The following is a 27,630-nucleotide window of genomic DNA, read 5'->3' on the forward strand; positions in this document are numbered from 1 at the left end:
GAAGGAAGAGACATGATTTATTGGTCGTCACCGCTCGAGTCGCCCGACAGGCCCGTGGACTGTCCCGTAACGCGGCAGCGGTGCAAAATGGCATTCTCGTAGGCCTTCTTGACGGCTTTGCGCTCAGCAGGCTTCTTTGACTCCACCAGCTTCGCCTTGTCTCTGGCCGTGTCGACACCCAGCGGCTCGAGCTTGTTTCTCGGCAGCCACTGCCTGCATTCAGGAATGTAATCGCACTCAGCCAAGTTAATTTCTCAGATGTGGCTGGAAAGCTTCACTAATGTATATGTATAAGTGAGGGACTACACTACACAACGATTCTGCACAAATACACTTTGAAATTTCACTCCATTTTCTTCCAGACAGTGCTGAAGGAGGGAGGGGCTTTTGTTAAAATTACTGACTGGAACACTAATGTCTTTCGTAACATAATTTCAGGGCAAATATAGCTGAACTGGTGCTAGCCTCAAAATTTCTGCAAATGCCAGAGGACATTAGAAATTGTGCAATTAACTCTGAGTAATGCTCTAAATAAGTTAAATGCACAAGGTATACAACATATGATGTATGATGCAAACGTGGAATTGAATCAGGTCAGCGCTCTAGAAGTGTCCAATAAGTAGGCATCTGAAGAGCAGCTTCAGTTTTGGGACATCACTCTGCAAACTTGCGGTGAAACTCACTGGCACACCACTTACTGTTCTCTCGCAAAGTCTTCTCAATACTACATGGGACAAAGCCATGGAGCACCAACATACTTCATCGCACATTTCTGGGAAATATTGAAGCTGGTAGCAGTTTCTGGCTTCCAAACAAAGCGCTGGCCAACTTCAACTGTTAAACTGCAACACAGGCCTTAAAGCAGGTAATAAGTTGATATATTTTTAATTGACGACTTTGTCATCACACATTGTAAATTTCTTATGTTTGCAGGTGTGAGTGTCAACGTTGACCGCTTTCTCTCTGAAAGAAAAAGCAAGCAACCTATGCTGATTTGTTTTCAAGGGATTGAAGTCTTAACTGAAGCGTATGGTATAATGAGAGGGAGATGGGGGGGGGGAGGGGGGGCAAGCTTAAATGACGCAGGGAGAGTGCCCACCATGTCCGCTTGGTGTCGAAGAACAGCACGAGATAGACGGGCTCCGGGTAGCCTACTCGCAGGTCGAGCACCTCTTCGGGGGGCACAGGGATAGGCACACCGTTTTGGGTGAAGCCGCCACGTGGCATCTCGGGGTTGATGATGAGTGCCGGGTACCATGGGTAGCCACGGCACTTGGCCCACACCAGGTCCAGTGGCTCCAGTGGAATCTCCGGCCGATCAGGCCCTGCGGTTTCCCGCCACCCATTCGTCTCTCTGTGTCCGTCCTTCAGGAATCTCCAACAGCTCGTACTACTTCCAAGCAGCCAGAACTTAGTACACTGCAAGCCTCTTATTTTCATGCATGCTATAGAACTTGGGGCGAGGAGTGGATTCTGAGCCAGCAAAGCAATGTGAAACTGATAACGAACTACTAATGGTGACCCTCGCCAAGCCATCAAAAGTCTACAAGGCATGCTTATCATTCAACGTGGCAAATAGCGCAGACAGTGGGACACATTAACAAACAGGACAGACTCATTGTGCACCTGTTCTACTCGTCCACTTGTCCTATCTGAGCTGTTTGCCATGTAAACCGAATAGCCCAATTTAGAACACTCATGCTTATCATGGCAACTTCATCCAAGTCATCCGACATTCCCAGTTTAAGGTCATTCTTCAGTGACTGCGCACAAGAAAAACCCTAACAGCCAGTGCAGTGCTGCTACATAAAGATGCTACACTTAAGACCAACTACAATGAAATTTCACTTTAGCTAAATGTGTTATGACTCGTATATATCACTAAAGCAATCTTGGCAATGCCGCAGGGGTGGTAATTGTTTAGTTTTATTGTTAGCCAACAGCACCTAAGCATACAATGCATGCACCTGGTGGTTGTTGTGAATGACTCAATACCAGGCACAACACCTCCGGAATTTTTCAGCACTGTCGCTGTCTTAGCTCGGAGGTCATTTCAAGAAACCGTGCCCTCTGGGTCATGCTTCACTTCCGGCAAGCAGTAATGGCAGTGCTTTTTTTTTCTTTTCCCCCAGTTTTGATATCAAAAACGGCTATTTTTGCTAGCTTTTAGCAATATTTGCACTCTTATTCTAGCCATAAATTTTGTACAGAGGCCACTCTATATCTACACTATACTAGGCCTTCTCACACAGTCTACAATTTAATTGCCATTGACCTTCAAATGCCTCCAGTGACACTTTTTAAGATAGGTACAGACTAGGCCTGGTGTATAAAAGCATTGCCTTTCGTATCCTTCGCAACAAAATGTTTTTAAGTATGTATTGTACAAGGGGTGTTATTGGAAATTAAATGTTGCCCCTGACAGACCCTTGTGATGGCACAGACAGACATGCCCATAATGTTATGCACAACTCTGCAAGTGATTTCTTTTTTTTCACCAGGCCTTACTGTAACTATAAGCGTAATGCAGCTCATCTCGAATAATGCACGCTATCACTGCTGCTAAGCAAGGAAGCAGACACGCCACATTTCTCATTTTTACCTTGCTTTTGCTCAACCACATGCAAGAAACAAGCTGATTGACGCATGAAAAAACTTCCTACTAATGAACAAGCGTTGGGAATGGTGCAAATTTAACTTATCAATAGATGATTCCAAGTGTTTGTGTGAGTTTTAAAGGTACAAAGGTACCGCAGCACGCAAATGTGCTGGCCAGATAAAGTTGGAAACTTTGACCATGCTTTGGAGGCGGTAGTACAATCATCACCACAAGTGCAAAATTGGCCTTTAAGGCTCTTGAGGTGAGAGACATTTATAATTTTTACTTGACAAACTAGCATTTAACAATGACAGTACTGTGAAGTGGCTTTTGCTCTTGTCAGTGCTGTACTAAGCACTGATTAGTCATGAATTCGATGAAAAAACAGCCAACAGTCAGTTTTTTATACGTTGTCATAACAAGCTTGAAAGGTGGCTGGAAACTAAAGATGTTGCAGGGAATGGCAGGTGGTATTCTGCATAAAATGGTTAAGCTCCCTGCTGCGTGCGGAGGAATCATACTTGAATCAGACGTCCATGAAAGCTTTGTCAATCCATCACACAAAAAATGTGTTGCACAGTCTCTACACCTTAGCTTGGGTGTAACAGTAGATTCTTGTGATTGATCCGTAGGAGGCACCCGAATTCTCAAACATTGAAGTTTTGTAAATCCAAAATTTGCTAAAGGAAAGCAAACAGTGGATCATCACTGTGTAACACAGAGCCAGTTCTGAAAGCGGAGTTTAAAGGCACACTAAAGGCAATTAACTCAACATGGACTGTTAAAATACCATTCCAGAAACCTCGCAGTGCTTGTTTCGTACCAAGAAAAATTACTTCGTTCCAGAGAAAATCTCGATTGAAGGGGTCAAATTCTTCAAAGGCAACTCAAATCGCCTGCCACAGGTGAAGCAAGAGGACTCTGCATACACCATCGCCACCTTTTACTACCATTGGTGAGTAAAGCTGTGCCCACCAACCAGCACTATGCTGGTTTGTGAAAGGATGTCTAGAAACTAGACTAAAATATGACATCTGTGCATTATTTTCTGCTGCTTGCAGTTAGTACGAGCTGTGCGAGCCAGCAAAACCAGTGTAGCACTACACGATACTGAAACTACCAAAATGTGAGCCACGCCATGGTGGCTTAGTGGCTATGGCATTGCGCTGCTACGCACAAGGTCGCAAAATAAAATCCCGGCTGCGGCGGCCGCATTTCAGTTAGGGAAAAATGTTAAAATGCTTGAGTACTGTGCATTGGGTGCACATTAAAAGAGGCCCCAAACCACCTCTCAGGCTTGGCGAAATAACAGTCTACGGGTAGCATATGCTGCTGTGAACATCTCAGCCAAGTTTTGCTGTCGTATGTAATGCGTGAAGCTCACAAGTGGATCGTTCATTCACCTTTCTCTCAAACGCTTCTGTTTTCCACAGAAGGCCCTGTCCTCACTCTCTTCTAGACGCACTATTTCATCATCGGACGCACCATTTCGTCATTCCCTCAGACAGCTGCTACTGGTCAATAGCTAACATCAAGCTGCGGTCGGCTACATGGCATAGATTCCGCGGCCACCGTGATATGCCACCAGGAGTTCACTGGCTAAGCGCACTGCGGCTCGCTGAGGACAACTGCGTTCGGCTTATGTTTAGCGCGTCATAGGCACCAAAGGCTGAAGTCATGGCGTCTATGTTAACATCCAAAATGAAATTTGAACTGCACGCCACAGTGACATATAGAAGGCGGAGCGTTGCGGGCATGCTCCACTGCGCCATAGCCTTCGGAGTGCAAGGCATTGAAGAAGAAACGGGAGCATAGCATAGGCCGTGTTTGAGTGCCAATAACTCCGCTTCAGCTGGATGCATTGAAGTACTTTTTGCAGCAAAGTATGTCTGAAATAGCCTATATTCACTTCAAATGCCTTTCTCCACTTCAATAAAAAGTGGTTCAGGGCCCCTTTAAAGAATCCAATGTAGTGAAAATTAACTTGGAGTCTCCAACTACAATGTGTCTCATAATCAGATGGTAATTTTGGCAGGTAAAACCCCAGAAATTGTTTTTATTTGAGAGTGCAGACAGTGCAGGGTCAAGTGGAAACGAAGCCTTTTGAAGACGTGCAGTCGTTGCCAAGGACAATGCCAGCAAGTTCCTTCGTTTTAGGGATCAAACAAAAGTGGACAAGTAGCAGTTTGTTCTGTATCTTAATGCAATGCAACAACCTTATTATCAGTGTTTGAGTACTAGCGACACAACTATAATTAGGCGTTACAACATATCGGACTAGTATTAGAATGTCCCAGTAGTCTCAAATTGTGTCCTACCTTTACCTCAATTTCTCGGATACTAAAGCTCAATTCTCGATAATATTGAAGCCTTAAAACGTTTTCAAGCATTAATCGATCACTTTAGCTTGACTTAATATTTGGTTTTAATGTCACTTTGATATACAGTGGTTGTTGGCTTGTGCAGTCAGCAAGTCATCGGGGTCATTTTGATGGATTATGGATGTCATCTCAGCTCCTTGAACTGATAACACGAGTGGTGCTTACCCTTAGGAGCAAGTTTCACAGTGGCAGTGAATGAAATTGCGTGTTATAGTTCTAAAAACATGCTAGAACCAGGCAAACTTGACTTCACAGACTTCTGGCAGTAGCTGGACCATGATGGCAGAGCAAGAGAGAGCAATCTGCTGCAGGTCAACTTGATCCGCAATGACCAATGGAAGTAATTAGAATAATAATAGTTTATTCACAAATATATGTACATTTTTAGTGTCAGCACTGTGATCAAACCCACTATGGATTCAACAATGGAATGTTACAAATTCTTTACTGCAGGAAAAAAAAAAAAGGGACACCTGTTGTGAATGAGCACAGTCCAATCTAGTTCGAGCACTCCCGCCTTATTTGACCTAGGCTGGCACACACACTTGCTTCTGGCAAGGGCTCTCGTAGGTCAACGAGTTGGTCGTCCGACAGACGGACTCACCAGGGGCCTCGTCTGGCTCGGTGGCTTCGTCCGATGAACTGCTTGATGCTGACTCGGAGGACTCGCTTGACGATTCTCGATCAGAGTCGCTGCCTTGCTCATCTGCATGTGAGAGTAGAGTATACCAATGTTAACAGAAGCAGACAGGAAAAAATGCTTAAGAATTTAGTCACCAAGGCAATCATGGACCACAGCTGGCCCCCCACTGGAGCCGCACTGCCTGAAAGTTCCTCACGCGTACACATGCCAAGTGGCTCTGCTACTGTTGACAAAGGCTGGTGAGATGCTCACGAACGTTTTGAAAATGGTAAAGCACCAAAAATGCTCCACATTCTGTTTGGTATAGATGTTATTGCCTATTTATATGTGATGCTGTCTGGGTGCAGGACATCAAACTGAACGAGTTTCCACTTCAATGTCACACTTGCCATCACACCTATAATGCACCATGTTCTGGGTGCAGGTCAAAGTAACAATAAATTTATTGAGCAATCAATGTGCTTTTACGCTATAGCTCAGAAAATTGTTTTACATAAGTACAAGTGCTCCGTTCAAACAATGGTTGTTGGCCAGTGTTGTATCTGCATCAGTGACATGCACTCTAAAAAAAGTTTGCACCTATTTGGTTTTATCTTGTCCCCAAACAGTTACCCTCATTTGTGTGGCGTTCCTTTCCTTCGTCTAACTCTGCGCACCCAGTACTTCCAGTTCATGAATGGCATGTTCATTATCGGTGACATAGCATTCTTGACAAGAAAGTAGCGAGTGCCAGGTTTTCAAAAAAGTACACGCAAGAAAGACAGGTGATTGTTTGGGGACAAGATGTGCCCCAAAAGGTGTAAACTTTTTTTGAAGTGTTTGCCTCTTAATCCCAGAGTTCCTATAGCTTGCATGTATACCCAATACTTGTGTGTACTGGCAAATGTGCTACTCACAGGAGCGATACACCTTGAAGCTGTCCGTCTGTGGTGGGAAGCAACCAAGCGGACCCGGGGAGCTGCCCTGACTCCCTGACCGGCCCCGTTTCCTCGGGCCTGCACACCATCGTGGCACTGTAGGCATTTATACCTTAAAGGTACGCTGAAGGCATGCACTGAATCAATCAAGACTGCCGAGCTGCCCCGATAGAAAACTTGCAATATTTCTTCAATGATTCAGCTACAGAGAAAACCAAAACTCTTATGTACTGCCTGCAATGAATGGGCTCAGGTATCTTAGACTGTGCCAATGATGTCTGAGGTCGTGCTCTGCAAGTGCTAAAGTTGAACTTTGACATCAGGAACAAAGATATAACAAATTACTAAATTTAAAGAAGTAAATCTAAAATTTAGTTGGTCATGCTTTAATGCAATGGAGTGTTCTCCTGCTATAACTAAGTAAAAAATGCGATTCATGGTTATAGCGAAGAAAATTTTTGTTTGCACATGTATGAAAATATATATTTTGGCAGCAAAAATGTCAAAAAATTGCCAACAAATTTTTTAGACATCCCTGCGGCACTGCCACGTGTCCCTAGCACCAATGTGTAATGGCAATAGCAGAGATTTCGGATGCCGCTAAATGCTTTGGGCATCGAGTGTGCTCTTAAAGCCACAAACAAAGTGGCCGTGAACTAAGTTGACGCCATGTCAACTAGGCACGAGAATGCAACTTTATTTGCCAGCTCCTGATGAAGCGATGCTGGTTAAAGGGACACTAAAGGTTAATATTAAGTCAACGTAGACTGCTGAAATACCATCCCAGAAACCTCGAAACGCTTGTTTCATGTGAAGAAGAGACTTATTTTAAGAGAAAATGCATTCTGAAGCGTCCGCGTACCTCTAGCGCAGTTCAAATCGCGCGCCCTCCGATTGAGGAGTGGTCGTGTCATGGTCTCATGATGACGTTGCGCCGTCGGTGGGTAAAATGGCGCCCGCAGACGGCGCTACGGATTTTCTGCGCAAAACGCAAACGCGCGGCCAGAAACAGAGCCAAGACAGAGCCGACAGCAGTGCGAAAGCGGAACTATGGTGTCTAGCGAAAGGGAAAGCGCGCGACGATAACCTGGTTCTTTATTTTATGACTCCAACTTCGACGCTCGTTGCAATGGACGACCCTGAAAACAACACATTGGCTCGCGATGCTTGGCTCGACTTCAGTGATTTAAGCACTGATGAATGTGACCTCCTGCTGAGAGCTCGCGCTGCCGGCGTCATTGCGTACTACTACGACGCCAACTATGTCATGGCTGTACATATTCCCACATTTGTAGCTTTTCCTTCGTGAAAACCAAATGCCGCACTCACCGCCCAGTTTTCGACCTGCAGTTGTTCTTGCGCTTCGGAAAATGCAGGCAAGACTGACGGAACAGCACTACGGGAAAGCATTGCTTTGAAAGGCACTCCACATGACTTCAGTAAGTCGGCGTTGAACTCGTAATCCTCTGGACGAAAGTGCAATGTGGCACACTATGCGATTTTTCGACTATTTGCCAACACGCTGTGGCATAGGTATGGCACTTAACCACTTTGAACAGAGAGGTTCACTCGTTGGCACACAGTGATAAGTAACGTTGAATTCGCCGCTGCAACTGCCCTTGGCCAAGTTCTGCGGACCGTTCGCACATCCCATGACATTACATGGACGTGGCATTCTCGCTGCTTGTTCCAATGCAAGTTTCGCGAGCCAGCAGAACCAGCATAGCACGACGCGATAACGAAACAACTGAAATTCTAAAAGCACGTGCGGCGCAGAGTCGAGCGCGCAGAGTCGAGCGAAAACGAAACCTTTTGACCACCCATACCACTCAAGGGCGACGTCAAAATGTTATTTTTTCTTAGAATCGAATAGAAGTAGACAAGTAGCATTTTCTTCCGTCTTGTAATCTAATGAAATTATCTTTTTAATACGAGTAGTTGAGTACTAGTGACATAAATGATGACGAGGAGTGCCTTCGTCATCGGGCTAGTACCGGAATGTCGCTGGGGGGTCTCAAATCGTGTCATGCATTTACCTCAATTTCTCGGTTACTAAAGCCTTAGACATTCTAGAGCATTGCTTTATCACTTTAACTTGACTTCATAGTAACCTATAGTGTCCCTTTAAGCAGTACGAGCAGCAGAGTGGCCGGTGACAAGCCGTTGCGGGAAGCTTGTGGTCAGTAGGTTTGCACTCAGACACCTTATAGGCGATTAAGCATGGAATCAGATGCACAGGCTAGACTGATGGCTGAAGTAGCAGAGTACGGATCCATATTCAGTCACCTCCAAAAAGTCTGCTGGTTAGCAGTGGTGTTCAGCAAGAGCAACTTGAAATGGCACATACGAAATGCATTTGCATGTTTTGGCCAGCTGCTTGGCTTGATTGGACTGCAGTTGGCAAGCCAACGTGCCAATCCCACGGGATAAAACCACTCGCGGAGTGTGTGTATGTAATTAATTTTTACCGTGCCTCATACTGGCACGGGAAGATGCGTATGAGCCATCAAAATCCACAAGAGACCCATTGCTGGCCCATCTGAGGCACCCATCTTGTGCTTCTTTCGCATATACTTGACCGTCACTTTTTCCACCGCCAATATCACCGTGTATGCTTACAGAGAACATCTGTTATAATGAAAATATTTTTGTGTCTGACATGACTTTGTATGATGAGATTTAATGGTACTCCTGTAAAATGTGCCAAAAGAGAGGGGCAAAAAGTTAGCATAAGCATGTCTTTATATGAGGAAAACCCAGTAAAATTGGTCAAAGTGCACTGCAATTAAACTTCACGTTATCAGTGATTGACTACAATTTACCTAATATAGAAGCGGCATTATTATACTGGGAGTTAGTACCGTATTTTCACAGTGGCAGTGCCAATTCTGTCCTATGTTCAATTCATTTTTTTGCTCAGATACTTACATGCCTTAGACAGTACCAATTTTGGTTTGAATAGAGGCATTCAGTATTTGGGGGAAAAAAAAGAAAAAAAAAGAAAAAAAAAAAATATATATATATATATATATATATATATATATATATATATATATATATATATATATATATATATATATATATATATATATATATATATATATATATATATATAGAAAAAGAGTATGACGTACGTTGAATAAGCACAGCATATTTGACTGACGTTTCGGCTGGTGGACCAGCCTTTGCCAAAGTATATACTGTGCTTATTCAACGTATGTCGTACTCTTTTTCTTCATTTTACTACCGGGGCCAGCGTGATTTCCTCAGCCATAACTATATATATATATATATATATATATATATATATATAGAGTTCAGCGCCTGCACTACTTTAATCTAGTCGGGGCTCCACTGAGCTGTATGGCACATTAAATACCATCACTAGTGTATTTGATCCCAATCATCTTGCATTTGCTGCTTGGTTTTTGCTAAGATATTGCACAGAAGTTATATTTAAATATATCAAATCAGATGCCTGGAAATGTAAAAAGAAATTTTTAATATTGACAAAAAAGAAGAGAAGAAAAAAAAAAGGCCCACTCATAGAACTATAGCATAAAGCTTAATTAAAGGCGTAGCCCACTTCCATGTTGCACATTAATTTGGCTTTGTGTTGCTCTCTGCTAGCTAGAGCAAGTAAGCCAGAAAGGCCACTAGTGGGCCACGCGTACCATTACAATCTAGAGGCTTGTTTATATGATGTTTTGCACTCTCCCAGCGTGAACAAACCAAGGTAATGAGCGAGAAAACTGTTGAAAGAAAAGCACCACAAATAAGAATAAGCATATGCTGTGAGAATGGTTTTCTTGAAAGTACAGCTTAGGCCATACATGAAATAAGTAGTGCTTAAAGAAAATGCAACATTTAAGCCAATGTAAGAAGGCACATTCCAGCTAGTTATCTATGTCATTGACGGCAGCAGAGGTTACGAAAATTTGCAGGCATAGCATGGGTTCTCTTAACACTGCACAGATCTTTAGGAGGAGGCCTTTGTCCTACTGCGGACAAGGTGTTGCAGCTGGTTTTCCTTCAGTGCAGCAAAGAAAGGCAGAACAACGTAGAAAGAAGTGCAACAAATTCACGACACCCTCACAAAAAAATCATTGGGCTCACCTGGGCCCTGGTTCGGTGTAAGGACAGCAGCGGCACTGGTGGTGGGAGGAGTGCCCTGGTCAGGCATTGGGTTGTCAGCAGCGGTTGAAGACGGGGTCCGACCAAGGCGCCCTCCACGACCAGCTGGTCCCCTCCCCACAGCGCAGCGTTTTTTGCGAAACAGAACACTTGTTCGCCGATTCACGCCAGAGGGGACTGCAGATGGGATGGCTGCAAGAAAAGAGACACTTATTTCACCCGACCACTGCAATTTGGGACTGCCCTTACATTGCATCAAGGGGAACAAAAATTACAGTGGACATTTGCCCTGCATGTTTACCTGCCTACCTCTAGTATAGGTAAGCTGCGAATGCATAGAGACAATTAGAAAAGGAACAGCTCCTGGTGAGCAGTGAGTGACAAGAGCCTTCTCACTCAAGTGTCTGGTGCTTTGTGGTGCTGGGATTTTAAGTGGCGGCTTTGCAGAAACTCATGAGCAAGAGCCTTCTAAAGTATTCCAATTCTGTATGCATGCCAACTAAGATGATGGGTTTTATTTAGCAGCAATTACTGAGCACCACTCTTTCTGTTCTTCCTGTTCTGTTTGTGCTAACCATGTTCCACTTACTAAGGTCCAAAAACTACAGCACACAGCTTTCACATCCTCTCTACTGAGGTGGATTCTCCGTTGAGAACTTCTGGCGAGGCAAACAGATACTGAAGATCACTTCATGTCTGTCTTCGAGGGAGTCTACTGTACATCCCTTTCCGGGTGCTTCTTACTTTGTAAGCACGGTCAGTTTTGCTACAGAAGAGATGCTGTACGCATACACACACACACACACAGCACTTGCCTTCTGCAGAAAAGTGTCCCCCTAGGCGCATTCCAGGCGAGCATGCCAGTGCTCTGAACATCTGCGTACCGTGGCTAGGGGGCCTGCCCCGACGCGCCAGCCCGGATCCGAGTGGGCGACGACCACCGCGACGATGGCTGCTGGCCCCTCGGCGGAAGCCTTCTTTGGCACTGGTGGATGATGTGGCTTGCAGCACTGCCGGCTGGGAACCCAAGGTCGCTGCATCTGCATTACCTTCAGTTCAAACAAAACCTCTTGTCAGATAAGTGCACGCACAGGTGCATGATAGTGCAGCAGTTAACAAGTGGGCAGTCCAGTTGTAATGTAAATAATAAAAATAGTAAGACTCAGGGACTCTGCCAGCTCCGAACTCAATTATCGTGACAGCAATTACTACTCCATCTCGCACTGAACACCAACTTTCAGTAAAACTCCTGCAATTTTGTGTGAGTTACCCAAATCTATACAATGAATAAAACATGGTAGCTACAGTGACGTGACTATGCTGTCATAACAATGATGGCATGATAAGATGGCACTAAGACGATAACTAAAGCAGCATAGTGGTGATGTGACCAACCATAACCTACGCTACTAAATAATTTGTGCATGGATCATGGCACAACAGCAAATGTCACTATGTAATGAAATAGATAGATGGACAGATTAACCCGTGTTGAAATTTTGACTGCGGTCACAGTAAGAAGAGAAACACGTTCAAAAGCAAAAGACAGCAGGGAGAATGTGACATCTGTCTCGCAAATAAAGCTGGATATGTTTGAATGGAACGCACACTGTGCAAAATAAAATTTTGTTGGGTTTCTTCTCCATTGCCTTAGTATTCTTATTCTGCAATGATACCATGCGTCCAGCGAAGGACAGATATGTCATAACATCTGAAAAGTGCTCTTTATGATCTCATACAGGCTGAATTACCAGTTATGACCACGGATGGACTACACAATCACATGACCTGCTGACCTTCATTTGAGGAAGAACAGCAAACTGGGTGAGTTGCAATGTATCCATTGTATCAGTGTATAGGAAACAACAAACACATCAAAAAGCACGAGACACCATTTACATATTAGTGCTTAACATGACAAAGAGGGCAGCACTGGTAGTGATATAAACCTCAAAAGACAAGTTTTGCAATGTTTCCTTCAAGTGTCTGCTTTCCTTATCTTGATTTGGCAAATGTAACAGTGCTAACACATGCAACCACAAAGGAACAAGGACGAGACACAAGCACTTGTGTCTTGTCCTTGTTCCTTTGTGGTTGCATATGTTAGTGCGGTTAAATTTGTCAAATCAAGTCTACACCAGCTCGCCCCGACAGAATTTTTAATGAAGTTCCTTATCTGCCCTTCCTGTCAGTTTGTGTGGCAGCCAGACAGCTTCAACAGTTGCCACATGACTGCTTAATTCGTGACCATTAATCCGTGAGCATGTTCACTGTTAAAGAATTATGGGATTTTACGTGCCAAAACCATGATCTGATTATGAGGCACACCGTAGTGGGGGACTCCGGAAATTTGGACCACCTGAGGTTCTTTAACGTGCACCTAAATATAAGTACACAGGCATTTATAAGTACACAGGCACAGGCAATATAAGTACACAGGCACAGGCATATAAGTACACTCACATTTTGCCCCCATTGAAAAGTGGCCACCGTGGCCGGGATTCGATCCTGCAATGTCGTGCTTAGCAGCCCAACACCATAGGCACTAAGCAACCATGGCGGATTTTTAGCCTGTTCGTATAATCACTTACACAGTACTGGAGGTGTAGATGTGAGCGGTAGCGCTGATAGCGACATTTTGTCACTCTGAATTCAACGAAAAGCACACTGAACTAGCTTTGCGATGACAGGCTATGTTTTACTTGGTCACTGTCCTAAAAGTGTTGGCAACAATATAAACGTACAGGAGCAATGAAACAAGTCGAAAATGTTTTAAATGTGTCATGTTTGGACAGATGATAAAATCTAATTACTAGCACTGCTGCTGCTGCTGTCTGAGTGTGTGGAGTTCGAGTATTCCGTAAGTGATAACCGTGTATGAACGAGCTAACCCTTTCTATTGACAGGGAACAATGTTCCAGTAAAGCAATCAAGAGGAATCCCTACAATTAAGAGGAAGTTTCAGTGCTTAGCTTCTCTGTTCAAATACAGTGTTTTCAAGTAAACTGGTCCAGCTGTTGCCAAGCAGGAGCAGTTGTGCTTTGAATGGGCAATTGCTGAACCATATTAAATATCTGTTGCATTAAAATAAATAAAAAATATTCTGATGGCTGCAGGTAACAAGTTTGTTAATCAGGTTTTCAAGATTTAAATAAAAAATTATGAAAATTAGAATTGAAGAAAGACTGAAGCATGATGTTTTAAACATTATTTAATGCACCTAAAAGAAGCCAGAACTTATTGTATTAAAAGTAGTGGTGTGCGAATACTTGAATATCACTGAATCGAATATCTACTATTCAGGGGGGCAGGGGTAGCCCTTCAAACTGTGAGTGTGACCCTCCAAATTGACTTTCCAAATTTCAGATTCTTTGACAGGTGAAAAATCACGCCGAACCTGACAATGAAATGGCGTGGACAGTGCCTGCTCTTTACTGTCGGCGCCAGCTACGTGCAGAGCGGTGATCGCGTCAGGTGATGCGGGGTCCTTTCGTCTGTCGTGCAGATTAACCTTACGATAACCCAGCTGGCATTATATACAGACCTTCATATACTAGAACTGAGCAGTAATCAGTGCTGGCACACTAATTTGGTGTTCCCTTTAATAAGAGTAGAGCATACAGCATATCTTGATTTCTATATGTCCCTAATTTACTGACAGCTTGCAACATTCTTGTTATGCATGGCTAGGAGACTGCCAAGCTTGTGCAGCACCACATTTTTTTGCACGAAATTTATAAGCAACATATTTTGTGAAAACTTTTTTGATATTTGAGATTAGTTTTTTGATATGATTCAACATTCAATTTGATATTCAATTAAATATCTACTATTTGGTATTAGCACACCTCTAATTGAAAGCTTACACAATTTAATAAACACTTTTCAATGTGCAATGACAGCAATCCAGTGGTGGCAGTCCATGGTGAGCCACACATGTGCATACAGTTTTTCCAAAGCTGAGAGAACCCTGAACTTGGGCCTACTCACCTGTTGTTGGGGGTGGCTGGCTGGTGGCGGGGCGCTTAGGTGGCCTTCCACGACGGCCTTTGACAGGTACTGCAGGAGCTGTCACTGCAGCAGAAGGCGGCCCCCATATAACACAGCGTTAATGCCAAAAGAACACATGATGCTTCACAAATGTTATGCTTAAAGATGCCAACTGTTCTCAGCACTTCGTGTTTGACGGACCCACGCCACCACACACAATCATTTGCAAGCATGTGCTTTCTGCAGGCGTGATAATGGCTGTAGTTCTTGCAGACATGCTCTTATAATTACGTGTATGAAACCGTGGCATACATGCCAGGAATGTTGCATGTCTTTCATGTAGGTTCAGCTGGTGCTCAACTGCACACCCACAGTAGCAAGACTCGGAAGACACAATGTTCATAAAAGGAAATAGCTGCTAAGTTCATTACACAGTTGCAAGTTCGTTAAACAGTTTTTGGATTCTCTGCATGTACATGTGTAACCAATACGTATCACCAAGTACACCACCTTTAGGATTGGTCCAGTGCGCTGCTTGCAGAAGTCAATAGGGCCAGGATGGGAGGACATTAGGTTACAGGCACATGTTTCCAGCAAAATTTCTACCATATTTTCATACGATTTAAAGTGTCTGCAAGCTGACACAGAACATTTTGACAAAGATGCACAGTATACTAATTATGTGATTATAGCACGTGCTATTGTGCAAGGTTTCACATAATTTCAGAAGAATGCACACAAACGGAGGGAGCACACCTACCTGCTATGTATTAATCGGTAAGCACTGACATGCGCACAAATCTGGAAGGTGGTTCGTTTTTTTTTTTTTCTTTTCGTCACCCTCAAGTGAAATGACGATGCTGAGAAGTTTTCCATTAAAACAGTTAAGCTAGTAATCGTTCCAGCTTTTGAACATACAAACTACAGCATCATTAGCAGCAGTGACAGTGGGGTGAAACTCAGGCTGAGACCAGTTTATTGTGGCCCCTTCCAGCCTGACTTATGTTTATCTCTGTCCTCACTTAAGGTATTGCAATCTCTGCTTCGTTTTCTATAGATCTTGCTACCTAAGCACAAACCACGTGGTTCTGGTTGCTGAAAATGCATCCCAGTCCGCTTTCCATTCTGCAGCCGGTTCAGAAAGCTCATTACCCTGGAAGTGGTGAGAGAAGCACAAACCACTTACGTGTGTTTTCGGGAAGGTGCATGCCAGTTATTGTGTCGTAACCACAGCGGTCTGCCGCAGCTCTAGCGTGACTGATCACGGAGTTTCCCTGCAAGCAGACACAACACAAGTCACATTGCCATGAATGACAGATGCACACACTGTGGCATAAAAACCAGTACATATCAACAAAGGAGCAAAAACATTTGTATTTCAGGCTGTGCAATGTGTACATTTCTGCCCCTACAGATTTATCAAAGGCTAAAAAAAAAAAATCATTGCTTTGACTGATGGTGAGCCACATGTTGATACAAGGTTTGATGTAAGTTCAAAGAAATTTCAAGCGGTTAGGACAACTATATCTATGCGTCTGTATATTAACATGTTTTAGAAGAGGCGAAGAAGCAAACACTGCCGATAGTTAAGACCGAACTCTTTATTGGCCGAACTTGTACCCAAAAAGATAAGTGACATTCAAATCACTATAACAGTGGCAAATACAGTTGTCTGTCTTCAAATCTAAACTTCATAGGGCAATACTGCTCACTATGTGTACAACTATACATTCCACAGTAACTGCTTGTGCTTACATTCGAGAATGTGCAACACTACTCACACAATATGCACTATCGGATTATACAAGACTCTTGCTATAGAATCCGCAACAACGTTCAAGAAATCTCGGACAGTAGGCTCATTTTGCGTTCTCGATAATGGAGAAAATCAGTCACCGGCAAAAAGCAAAACAATTCATGCCAGATCATCACCACCACCACCATTATTGTCAATAAAATTAAGTCCAATGCAGGACAAACATCTCTCCTAGAGATCTCAACTACATCAGCTGTGAAAATAATGTGGATATTAGCTCTAAAATCAGCTGCAGCCAGAAAGAACAATGCAGTATAAGAGCTGAAGGCTGCTTGCCAGCTTATATGCTCACCTGCTCGCGCATTTTGACAGCTGCTTTGTAGTAGAGCGTGTCACGCGAGTTGTACGTCGTACAGTTGTCAACGATTAGGTGGAAGTCAGCTTCAAATTCTTCCAAGTTGGAGTACTCATGCTGCTTCAACTTCTGTTCCATTGTCCAGAAGTCCATGGGTTTTTTAATGTAGTTTAGGTAGTCAGGAACCTGCGAAAACCCAAGACCAAATCCCTCCTTTTTACACTGAAGACAGTTGAGAGCCTGGATGCGTTTACTCGTACCAGACTCCAGCTAAGATTGCCACAATGAAGAGGCCATTTCAGCCTGCCCAAACCAAATGTCCAACCGCTTCCAGAGCAATCCCAGGCCAGACACAGAACTATTTCAACACTGCTCACAATGTACACAAACATACACGGCGTGCAAGCCCAAAACCCCCACCAAAAAAGCTGCAGCAGGTGCCATGCCAACAACAGAAGTTGCAGGAGTGACATCAATGGGGCTCACAGATCTTTTGTCACACTCTCAGCACAATGATGGAGGCATCTCTGAATGCTTCCAGCAAGAGCACAGAGCTCTGAAAGTATTCTGAGCACTTAATTTCAATCAGCAAAATGTAAAGCGTGTTGCGAGAGTGCTCAAGAACAACCGGCTGAATGTAGTACCACCTTTTTCTTTCCTTCTTAGTAGCACTTTGCCTCTGCCAAAGGCGCCCTAAAAGCCCTGCTGTTTTATGTCTGTACGGGAGCGGTGTTAGATAACACCCTCTTACTGAGAGGAATAAAACAGCATGTTCTTTCTTGCATTAATACTACCACTTAAATTTTGAAACTCTCACTAAATGCAACAAATCTTTTGAGTCTAATGGATATTGGGACAGAGCCTTCTTCCCCATCTGTGCCGAGTGCACCTCCACATTACAAAAATAAATAAATAAATAAATAAATAAATAAATAAATAGGGATGGGGGAGGGGTGCATAACCTCACAGTAAGTGGAGGGCTGTAACTTAACTATTTGTTGACATTAGTATTCGACTACAATTTACCAATTCTAAAAGAGGCCTCATACATTATATTAGCTGGTACCATAATTCCGCAGAAACAGCTCACATCCTGTCATATATTTATGTCGTCTTCTCATTCCCAAAAGTTCTGTTGTTCTCAGCTGTGGTGCTTAGGTCACACCTTGGATCACTTATCTGTCACTCTAACCTGACTTAAATGCTTGCCCCTTGAAAGAGCTGTTCACCAGGCCCCATACGAAATTTTTTTTTACACTCGAAACTGTGAGGTGCTGTCCACGGAGCCTTCCACTGCAAGAATTTTTCAAAAGGGAAGGCATTTTCCCTGCACCAAATGTTCTTTCTCATTACTTTGCTCGGTACCCGAAAATGCCGTTCCTCCCATTTTCTCCCATATTGAAGTTGAAAGTCCACTTCATGCCTAGCTTGCAAGCCCAGCCTTTTTATCTGTCTCTCTCACTTACCTTCTTGCTGCATGACCTTTCCATTAGCAGTTCTGCACATTCTGCCTTTCAGGACTTATGTTGCACATAGGTAGCAATCTTTTGCAGACACAATCGTTACAGTGTGACCTATGCACCAGGCTTGCTTGTTTGCAATGGCTAAACCTGGTGAGGGGCCCTTTAAGCACCTCCACTTCTTATATCCACTCCCTTGTTGCCCAGTACTTAGCCATAACATCATACAATGTTGTCTGGACATCTGCTGTCTTGCTGCTTACCTCACTAAGGTTGACTGGCTGCGCAAAGATGTCTGTGGGATCAAGCTCACGCAGCTGGGCAAGCAGGCGCCGCAGCAGCACGTCGCGCGGGCACAGCAGCAACTCGGTGGCCAGCTGATGGAGGCGCAGCTGCTCGCGCTTGAGCTTCTCGCGCTTGCGCATCAGCTCGACGAGGAGGCGCGCACGCTCCAGATCCTGTCGCAGCCGCTGCCAGAATTTGAGCTGCTCGCGCAGCCCACCACCGGCATCATCGGCGTCGCGAAGCTCCCCTCCCCGCCGCCCACCACCAGGGTGTGCCATCTGCAACCGCCGCAGCAGGGGCACGCCATTGCGCGACTGCCGCTTGAGGGTCCAATAGCCCAGCAGGCGTTCGAGGAATGCCTGCTTGCGTGCCAGTGTTGTGAGCGTGGCTATCTTGGCCAGCCGGTCACTGGGCAGTGTCGGGATTGATACCACGGGCACGGCTGATCGCTTTTCAGCCAGGATCTTACGCGCCTTGCGCATCTTCTCCCGCGACTGTGCCTTGGCCTGGGCCTTGCGCACCACGTCCGCCTTGTCACCACTCTCAGAACCCTGCAATGAATTCGTGAAGGCAAGAAATTACATGGTGCAATAGGCCTCTGCATTACAGTGGAGTGCCATGTTGACCGTTCAGGTTCCTTCATTTCTTTGAAATTGGTCCCAAAATTGAAAAAGTGGGTTCAATGCAAATGTTATGTCGCTATACATTCTAAAATAAGTGGAGCGAAGACTTCTAATGTAAGCCTGTATTAGAGAGTTGCTCCAAACAAATGCTTGGCACTTCAATGGAACAATGATTAAATACACTGTCATATTTTTGAGAAATTTAAATGCGTAACTGATGATACATAAACCGTCCCTAAAGCATGAATTAAATATGGACACCAAAATTATGTTTTCCTTTTCTGAGCAGTGCATCTTGATTCCACGAAGGCTCTATGCTAAACTGATGGTGGTCGCATTTTTCTTCTATTCAGGGGTGCTGCAAAGTTGCTTTGAACATGACAAATAAGCCTGCCCAGTCACTTGACAATGCTATCATGAACAAATCAGCTAAATATTATTCCTGTACACTTAGCAGAGGGCTTATAATTTTGCTGAGGAGTACTTCTGTTTGGGCAAGTTGGCAGCAACATGTTGCGAGACAGTTTGCTAAGACTGAAAAGACACTTGAAAGACCAAAAGACATTTCACTTGAAAGACCAGTTGCCCTTCCCAGCAGCTTGTTGAAATCCCTTACCTTTTGTACTTATAGACCTCTCCTAGGATACATCACATAGCATCGGCGACGTCACAGTGTGACGTCACCAACGCACATGCAGTGACCCTGGTTGGCAAAACACAGCCGCTGCTGGCTTTCTGTGTGGTGCAGTCACACAGTGCTTGGTGTAGGTGGGCACCACATGGATGCGTGTTTTTTTTTCTTTTTTTTACGTGAACCTCCACAATTCTCTTGCCAGCCAGATTAACAGTATCGTGTGCCGGAGAACATTGGCAGGTGGTAAACTGCATGATGAAAATCTGGTGACATCAGCCTTTTTTACTTGCGAACATGAACCACGTGGTAGTCTCTGATGGATTGTGCAATGAAGAATATCAGTTTTCCATGGAAGTATGCCACATTTGTTGTGGTAAAGTGTGCGGCGAAAAACAGCGACAATATTGCCCCATCTTTGTGTAGGGAAATGAACTACATTATGTGCTTGCGTATGTGTGGTGTACTACACGATTATAGAAATACATCTTGCTTCCGAGACTGGGTGCGTGTTGCATGTAATAAGGCCTGTCGTAGTGATCAGGTGCTGACAGAACTTCAGGACCCATAATTCTTAAACAGGTGGGAATAAATGAGATGTGATGATTTGTCAACGTATGTGTCTCAGGGCCATCTGTGCTGTGTATAGAAAAGAAACAGAAGGAAGAAACCATCTTCTTCTTCATCACCACTATCATCATCATCAGCCTGTTCTACGTCTACTGCAGGACGAAGGCCTCCCTGCGATCTCCAATTACCCCTGTTCTGCGCCAACCAATTCTAACTAGCGCTTTCCAATTTCCTAATTTCATGGCTCTGCCTTGTCTTCTGCCATCCTCGACTGTGTTTCCCTTCTCTTGGTACCCATTCTGTAACCCTAATGGTCCAACGGTGATCTAACTGGCGCATTACATGACCTGCCCAGCTCCATTTTTTTCTCTTAATGTCAATTAGAATAGTGGCTATACCCATTTGCTCTCTGATCCAAACTGCTCTCTTTCTGCCTCTTAACGTTATGCCTAGAAATCTTCGTTCCATCGCTCTTTGCGCAGTCCTTAACTTGTTCTCAAGCTTCTTTATCAATCTCCAAGTCTCTGCCCCATATGTCAGCACTGGTAAAATGCACTGATTGTACACCTTCCTTTTCAATGATAATGTCAGGAGCTTCCAGTCAGGAGCTGGCAATGTCTACCGTATGCGATCCAACCCATTTTTATTCTTCTATGAATTTCCTTCTCATGATCAGGGTTCCCAGTGATTAATTGACCTAGGTAAACATACTCCTTCACCGACTCTGGAGGCTGACTGGCGATCTTGATCTCTTGTTCCCTAGCCTAGCTATTCATGATTATCTTTGTCTTCTGCATATTAATCTTCAGCCCCACTCTCACAATCTCTGTTAAGGTCCTCAATCATTTGTTGTAATTCGTCTGCATTGTTGTTGAATAGAACAATGTCATCGGCGAAGCGAAGGTTGCCGAGATATTCGACGTGTATCCTTACTCCTAAGCCTTCCCAGTTTAATAGCTTGAATACTTATTCCAAGCATGCAGTGAACAGCATTGGAAAGATTGTGTCTCCCTGTCTGACCCCTTTCGTTATAGGTATCTTCCTGCTTTTCTTGTGTAGAATTAAGGTAGCTCTGGAACCTACGTAGATATTTTCCAAGGTATTTATGTAAGTGGTCTGTACTCCTTGATTACGTAATGTCTCTACGACTGCTGGTATCTCTACTGAATCAAATGCCTTTTCGTAATCTATGAAAGCCATGTAGAGAGGCTTATTGTACACTGCGGAGTTCTCGATAACCTGATTAATGACATGGATGTGATCCATTGTAGAGTATCCCTTCCTGAAACCTGCCTGTTCCCTTGGTTGACTAAAGTCCAGTGTTACCCTATTCTATTGGATATTATTTTAGTAAATATTTTATATAATACTGGGAGTAAGCTAATGGGCCTATAATTTTTCAGTTAACATCTCTCTTTTTGAGGATTAGTATAATGTTTGCATTCTTCCAGTTTTCTGGGACCCTTGAAGTCGATAGACACTTCGTATAAAGAGCCACCAGTTTTCCTAGCATTGATTTGATCTTTGACTAAATCGACCATTATTCCATCTTCTTCTGCCACTCTTCCTTGTTTCATGTCTTGCAAGGCCCTTCTGACCTTATCGCTAGCTATAGGAGGAGTTTCTGTATCCTGTTCTTTACAGTTTCTAATTGAGGTATCCTGACTCCTCTGGGTACTGTACAGGTCAGTATAGAATTCTTCCGCTGCTTTTACTATATCTTCGAGATTGCTGATGATATTGCCCTGCTTATCTTTCAGTGCATACACCTTGGTTTGTCCTATGCCAAGTTTCCTTCCCACTGATTTCAGGCTGCATCCATCTTTTACGGCTTCTTCAATCTTTCTCACATTATAGTTTTGAATATCACTTATTTTCACCTTGTTGATCAGTTTTGAGGAAGAAGAAACCTTCGTTTTAGCATAATATCAACTGAAAGGTATGACTATAAATGAGCTCCTAGCACATTTTGACCACTGCTGAAGCTGCGTGTATTCATTTCACCACAGACGATGCCCCCAAAGGCAAACCAGTGAAATTATTGAGTTCTAATGCAGATCTCACGGGTCTGAAGTAAAACTGAACATTTTTTTTTTTTCTCAGTTGTTATACTCACCTTTCTAGCATGGACTTTACGCTGTGATGATGCACATAAACAAGAAAAATTTGGGTCTCATAAGGTTGATCAAAGGGAGGCAGCAGATACAGCGAAGTTGCCGTGCAACAGATTATGTGCTTATGTACACGTTTGCTTTGTTCCTTCACATGACCATGACTAGTAAATATAAATTAAGGTGTTGTAACATTCCTAAGCTGTACAGTGGCCTATGGGGGACGCGGTAAGGAAAAGCTCCAGAATAATTTTGAACGCCTGGCATATCTTAATGTGCTCCTAAAGCAGGGCAACAAGTGTTTCTGCATTCCTCCCTCATCTGAATTTAGGCGCCGCCACTTGGTACGGGTCACAAAGCCACCATAATGGGTATGGCTGATAGTTGTGGATGAAGTTCACCTTGCATAGTGTTTAAACCTACAATGTAAATGGGACGTAAACGGGTACCTTCACAACAATGTACTACAAGTTTTTGAAGACCAGTCATTTCAGTGAAGTATCATTCCGGCACCATGAAAACGTGAATAATCTGTGATAAAATGTTCGCTTTCCAGGAGTTGTAAATTTTTGTGGTTGTTAGATCTACAGAAGAGGCACACTCTTACGAAATCACTACATGCTTAAGGGAACCATACACTCAGCAAAAATGCTACGTTGTTATGCCAATAAAACGGGGATCATTATATTTCCTAAGCACAGTTTGTAAATGCTGTCACTTAAAAAAATAGATAGGCCTGAATTACAATCATGGCAATTCATATCCTAGCAGCACTCTTATGCAGAGAGAACAGGTCGCATGAACATTTTCTGCCAACTAGCGCCCACTTCGAAGGTGCGGCAGATGGGAGGGGCACTCGTGGTGACGTCACGCTGTTTGCAAACAGGGATAGGTCTATTATGAGAGTATTCAACACACACTCAAAGGACACCAGAATTCTATGATTAGTCAGTGCCTCTGGTAAAAGCAATAACATCCTTAGCAATATTATTGTTCAATACAACTTTGCTAAATTTGAGTAGTAAATGTTCATCTTAAAGTGCACAATAATTTCATTATTTTTCAGCAAGAATCTGTTTCGCTGCTTCTTCCTTAGCAGTACAATGCTATCATCACTGAGGTTTCACTTCTGTCTGTTGTTTTCATGCCCCAGTGCCTTCTGTGCACGTGTGCGCCGTGGAGCTGTCTGCACATAGGCTGAGGTGTTGCAGCTCACTATTCCCTTGGCACATCTTATATGCACTTATGCATAGTGTTCTTACTTGGGGTTGAGCAAAACACAGGTAATGTTCTTAATTTGGTTTGGCAACTAGAAATTCTTGCAGCAGTAATCTACACTTCATGTAAAATCAGCTAAAACATGCCGACAGTTACAGTGAGGCTAGAAAAAAGAAAATACGAACAAGGCTCATCACTAGTGAAATGGTGGAAGGGAACTGAGCACCAATGCACCAATACCATAATCAAGAAGCATTTTTTTGTGCTGCCGCTACTCTCAGAACACTGAAAATGACAAAAATGAGGCAAAACTTACAGCATGTTTGATTGCCAGTAACTAGGCTCATACAAAGCACATTTAAAAAAAAAAGATTGTGGAAACAGTTTGGAGACAAAGACCAAGAAAACCAGGCAAATTCCATGATTTTCTAAAAAGGTGTTGCAGAGCCCCCTAAAGCCATATGATTTAAGAAGCGCAAGCTAGCTCCAAAATGACATTTTGCGCTCATAAGGGTCTGCCTGCAGAACATCAGAAATCTTTTCCAATATTGAGGCCACTTCCAAAGGCCCACTTGACATGCCACACCAATGCAGAGCAAGGGTCAGTGCATGGAGGGGGGGGGGAGGTGCCAGCAGGGTTAGCGCTGCATGCAGCAAAAGCAGGACTGAGGGCAAGGGTTACCGGGCAGTGGGGGCTTGCTGGCAGGCGGTGCGGGGGGGTGGTCGGCGGCGGCGAGCTACTCACGGGCGCGGCGGGCGCGTGCACGTCGCAGTAAGCCGCCTTGCGCACGTGCAGGCCTGTGGCTTCCTCGAGGCGCATGTAGAGGCCTGCCTGCTGGGCACAGGTCACGTGAAAGGCAGTGTAGCAGTTTGCACGGTGACACTGGATGCATGCACCGACGCCACGCTGCTTGCAGATGTAGCAGGTGAGCTTCCAGCGAGCAGCCGGAATGTTGCCCAAGCTGTCAATGGGCTCAAGGAAAACGGTATTGGCAAAGCACACCTCGGGCACCCAGAGAGCACACACTACATGCGCCCAGCGACCGTCATCTGTCTGCTTGAAGGCACCGCCTTTGTTGGGGCAGAGCACACAGTCCACGGCGCGTGATGGTGACTGCAGACACCGGCGGCACAGCCACTGGCCCTCGGGTATGTAGGGCACACCGTAGCACTCTTGGTGTACTGCCAGGTTGCACATGTCGCAGAACAGGATGGCATTTGAGTTTTGGCACTCGCCATCGCTACAGATGGCACACACAGCATCCTCATCAATGGGCGGCCCAAGGTCACGGCCACTTGTCTGGCTCTGGAAGTAGGACTCCTTCTCGAGGCGGTCCATGAGGAGCTCAAAGGTGTCACAGCTCACTTCACCAAGGCCCTCAGCACGCCGCCGGCTGTTCATCAGCTGCAGCCAGGCACAGTCCTCCTCGTCCATGTCGTACTCCACTGCCTCATCGAGTTCCTCGACAGAACGCTCCATAAAGCGATAGTACGAAGCGGGCCTCGGGGGTGCATCAGGGGGGTCATAGTCCGGCACCAGCCGGAAGGATGCCTCAGGCAGTTTGGCCTTCCCACTACCTGTTGCACCGGCAGCGGGCTCTGGCTCACTTGCAGCCCCCGCCTCAGGCTCTGCAGCCACCAAGTCGAGTGGCTCACAGATGTTGATGCGGTGCAGGCAGCCATCGAGGTCCACCTCCACGATCTTCTGCAGGGCACCGCAAAGCACCGCGTTACTAGGCGAGCTTACAGGAGAGGACTGACCGCGCATGGAAACAAAAGATAGGAAGGAAATACACCATAAAAGAACAGACAAATACAAAGCAAATCACGACATACGCTTTCTCTCATGGCCTCATTCCACTGTCTTGTTGCACATGCTAATGTTCAAGCAATATATGTATGAATAATGTATGGACACAATGTCCTTACTGAAGCAACGCAGACAAAAACAGAGAGAACAGTCCAGCAATGAGCCAGAAATTCAAATCCCCCCCAAAAGAGACCATGATGGCTGAAGAATATAGCTTTAAAATAACACACTAAACAGAGACTATATTGTGGACTGTGCACTTTCGGGGATACTTTTGCATAATGTAGCGTCTGGCATGTATTTCACTAGAGTAACAGGCAATCTGCACATTACTAAGCTGTTCAGCTTATGGTGAAAGTGATTGGCCAAGAATACTTCTCCAGGAAGGTTAATGCTTATACCCAGTGAAATGAATGAAACGGTACAGTGATAAAGTAAAAAAGAAAAGTACTAACAGAATGGCTTTAGAAAAGGATTTTTAATGAGAAAAACAGACCATAGTAAAAGAAAAAACAACAGCAGTGCTTAGAGTCATGCCGCTTTGAACCACAGTTGATGGTGTGCCAAAACATGGGATTCACACTGTCATGGAAACAATGTGGACCAGCTTAACCCAAGATAAGTGTTAAACATAACTAAGGTTACCTGCTGGATGGCCACACTGATTCCTGCAGTTTCGGTTAACACAGTTGCGAATGCACGGTGGCAGTGATGGCCTACATCATGTAATATGCATCCATAGATACCTACACCCTCCAGGGTGTAATGCACTTGCACCTTGGAATGCCACTTCCATTACTGTGAGCTTTACCAAGGCACTCTTAATCCGTTAACAGTAATAAAACAATGCTCAAAACACAGGACACAGAAAGGTGCACACTGAATGGGAGTGCACTCATCCCTTGTCCACCTCTCTGGGTCTCCTGTTTTGCGCGATGTTTCATTGTTTCTAATGAATCCATTTACTGCAGTTCTCCAATGCTCTCAGCCTTCCTCCGGGACATTGGGCTGGCTTTGCCAGGCACTTAACTACTTTCAAATGTGTTTGCTTGTTTATGTTATATATTCATGCGAGTCTATTTGCATATAAGCGAATTAATGCTCATTTGATCCGTTGCGGATCTTACACTGCAAGACTAGCCGCAATCGTTCCTTACGTCTGCGCCCGGTCCACACCGTCCAAGTGAATGTGGTGGGGCATTGGCAACGGCGGTAAGTACAGGCAGCCGTGGTGCGACGAGAGGGGGCAAAATAGCGGGAAGGGGAAAGGGTTAAAGCAGGCTGAGAAAGCTCACCGCTGAGCCGAAAGCACACCGCCGCGACACGCAATTCACGTGCTGCACATCAGTTTCCAAGCTCAAACTGTCGAGTGCGCGGTTCTGCCGTGTACGGCGCGTTGCATATGCGCAGCGGTTGGTCTCGGATAGGCGTGAAGCTGCGCGAATGTGCTCACCTGCGCCTCTGCGTATGTGAGCGCCTCGCGCGCGGCCGGTATCAGCCCCGGCGGCGGTGTCGGAGAGCGCCGATTCTGCCGGTGGTGCCAGCGTCCGCGCTTGTTCTTCTTGCTGCTCGGCGGTGCGCTACCACTACTGCTACTGCCGTCGTGCTCGAAGTTGTACAGGTGGAACTGGATGCCCGAGTAGGTCTTGTAGATTCGACCGCAGTTGGACAGCGGACACTCGTACGGAGGCTTGGTCGCGCGTAGGTTTTGGCAGAAAGCGCGCACGTCGAAACTACTGTTATTCACCAACATGGCGCTCGCCTCCCGGAGTCCGCAGCACTGGCGGTCCCCGCGATGAGTCGTCCGCACTGTTCACGCCACGGTCGGAGACGCGGCCACCAACAGCGATGTAGCTGTCGTAGTGGCGGCGGCAGGCGATGCTGCTGCAGGCCGCCACCGCGCTGCCCCGGCGCTGGGACGTCGATCGTGGCGGCGCATTCCTGCCGCCACTCCACGGACAGGGCTTCGTCGACCGACGCTGCGCGAGTCGTTTTCTTCCGGCCAGTTGTAATCGGCGTCGACGCCGGCAAGAAAAGCAAAAAAATAAAAGAGAGGGAAAGCACACGCACAGACTATCTGTGCGTCGACCCTTGTTGATCGACTGACACGGCTACTCAAGGTTGCCGCGTTGCCGTATGCCTACAGG

The 27,630-nt window shown here is 45.0% G+C and overlaps 1 protein-coding gene across 4 annotated transcripts; it reads right to left on the minus strand.

Moving 5' to 3' along the window:
- Positions 1-27,621, minus strand: Br140 (bromodomain-containing protein 140). Of its 4 annotated transcripts, none has more exons than XM_050174651.3 (12): positions 26,937-27,621; positions 24,356-25,429; positions 18,499-19,071; positions 16,773-16,961; positions 15,851-15,938; positions 14,665-14,748; positions 11,559-11,723; positions 10,657-10,866; positions 6,520-6,618; positions 5,585-5,686; positions 1,100-1,325; positions 1-213 (listed from the first exon to the last, which is right to left on the minus strand). In XM_050174651.3, the coding sequence occupies exons 1-12, from the start codon at positions 27,234-27,236 to the stop codon at positions 18-20; spliced, it is 3,306 nt and encodes a 1,101-aa protein (XP_050030608.1). In that variant the 5' UTR covers positions 27,237-27,621; the 3' UTR covers positions 1-17. The 4 variants fall into 4 exon arrangements, with proteins under 4 accessions (XP_050030608.1, XP_054924450.1, XP_054924449.1 ...); XM_055068475.2 differs by having other exon boundaries at positions 11,490-11,723; positions 24,356-25,378; positions 26,937-27,620; XM_055068474.2 differs by having other exon boundaries at positions 11,490-11,723; positions 26,937-27,620.
- Positions 27,622-27,630: the final 9 nt, after the last annotated feature.

Source organism: Dermacentor andersoni, chromosome 9, assembly GCF_023375885.2.
Source record: "Dermacentor andersoni chromosome 9, qqDerAnde1_hic_scaffold, whole genome shotgun sequence".
Taxonomy (NCBI): domain Eukaryota; kingdom Metazoa; phylum Arthropoda; class Arachnida; order Ixodida; family Ixodidae; genus Dermacentor; species Dermacentor andersoni.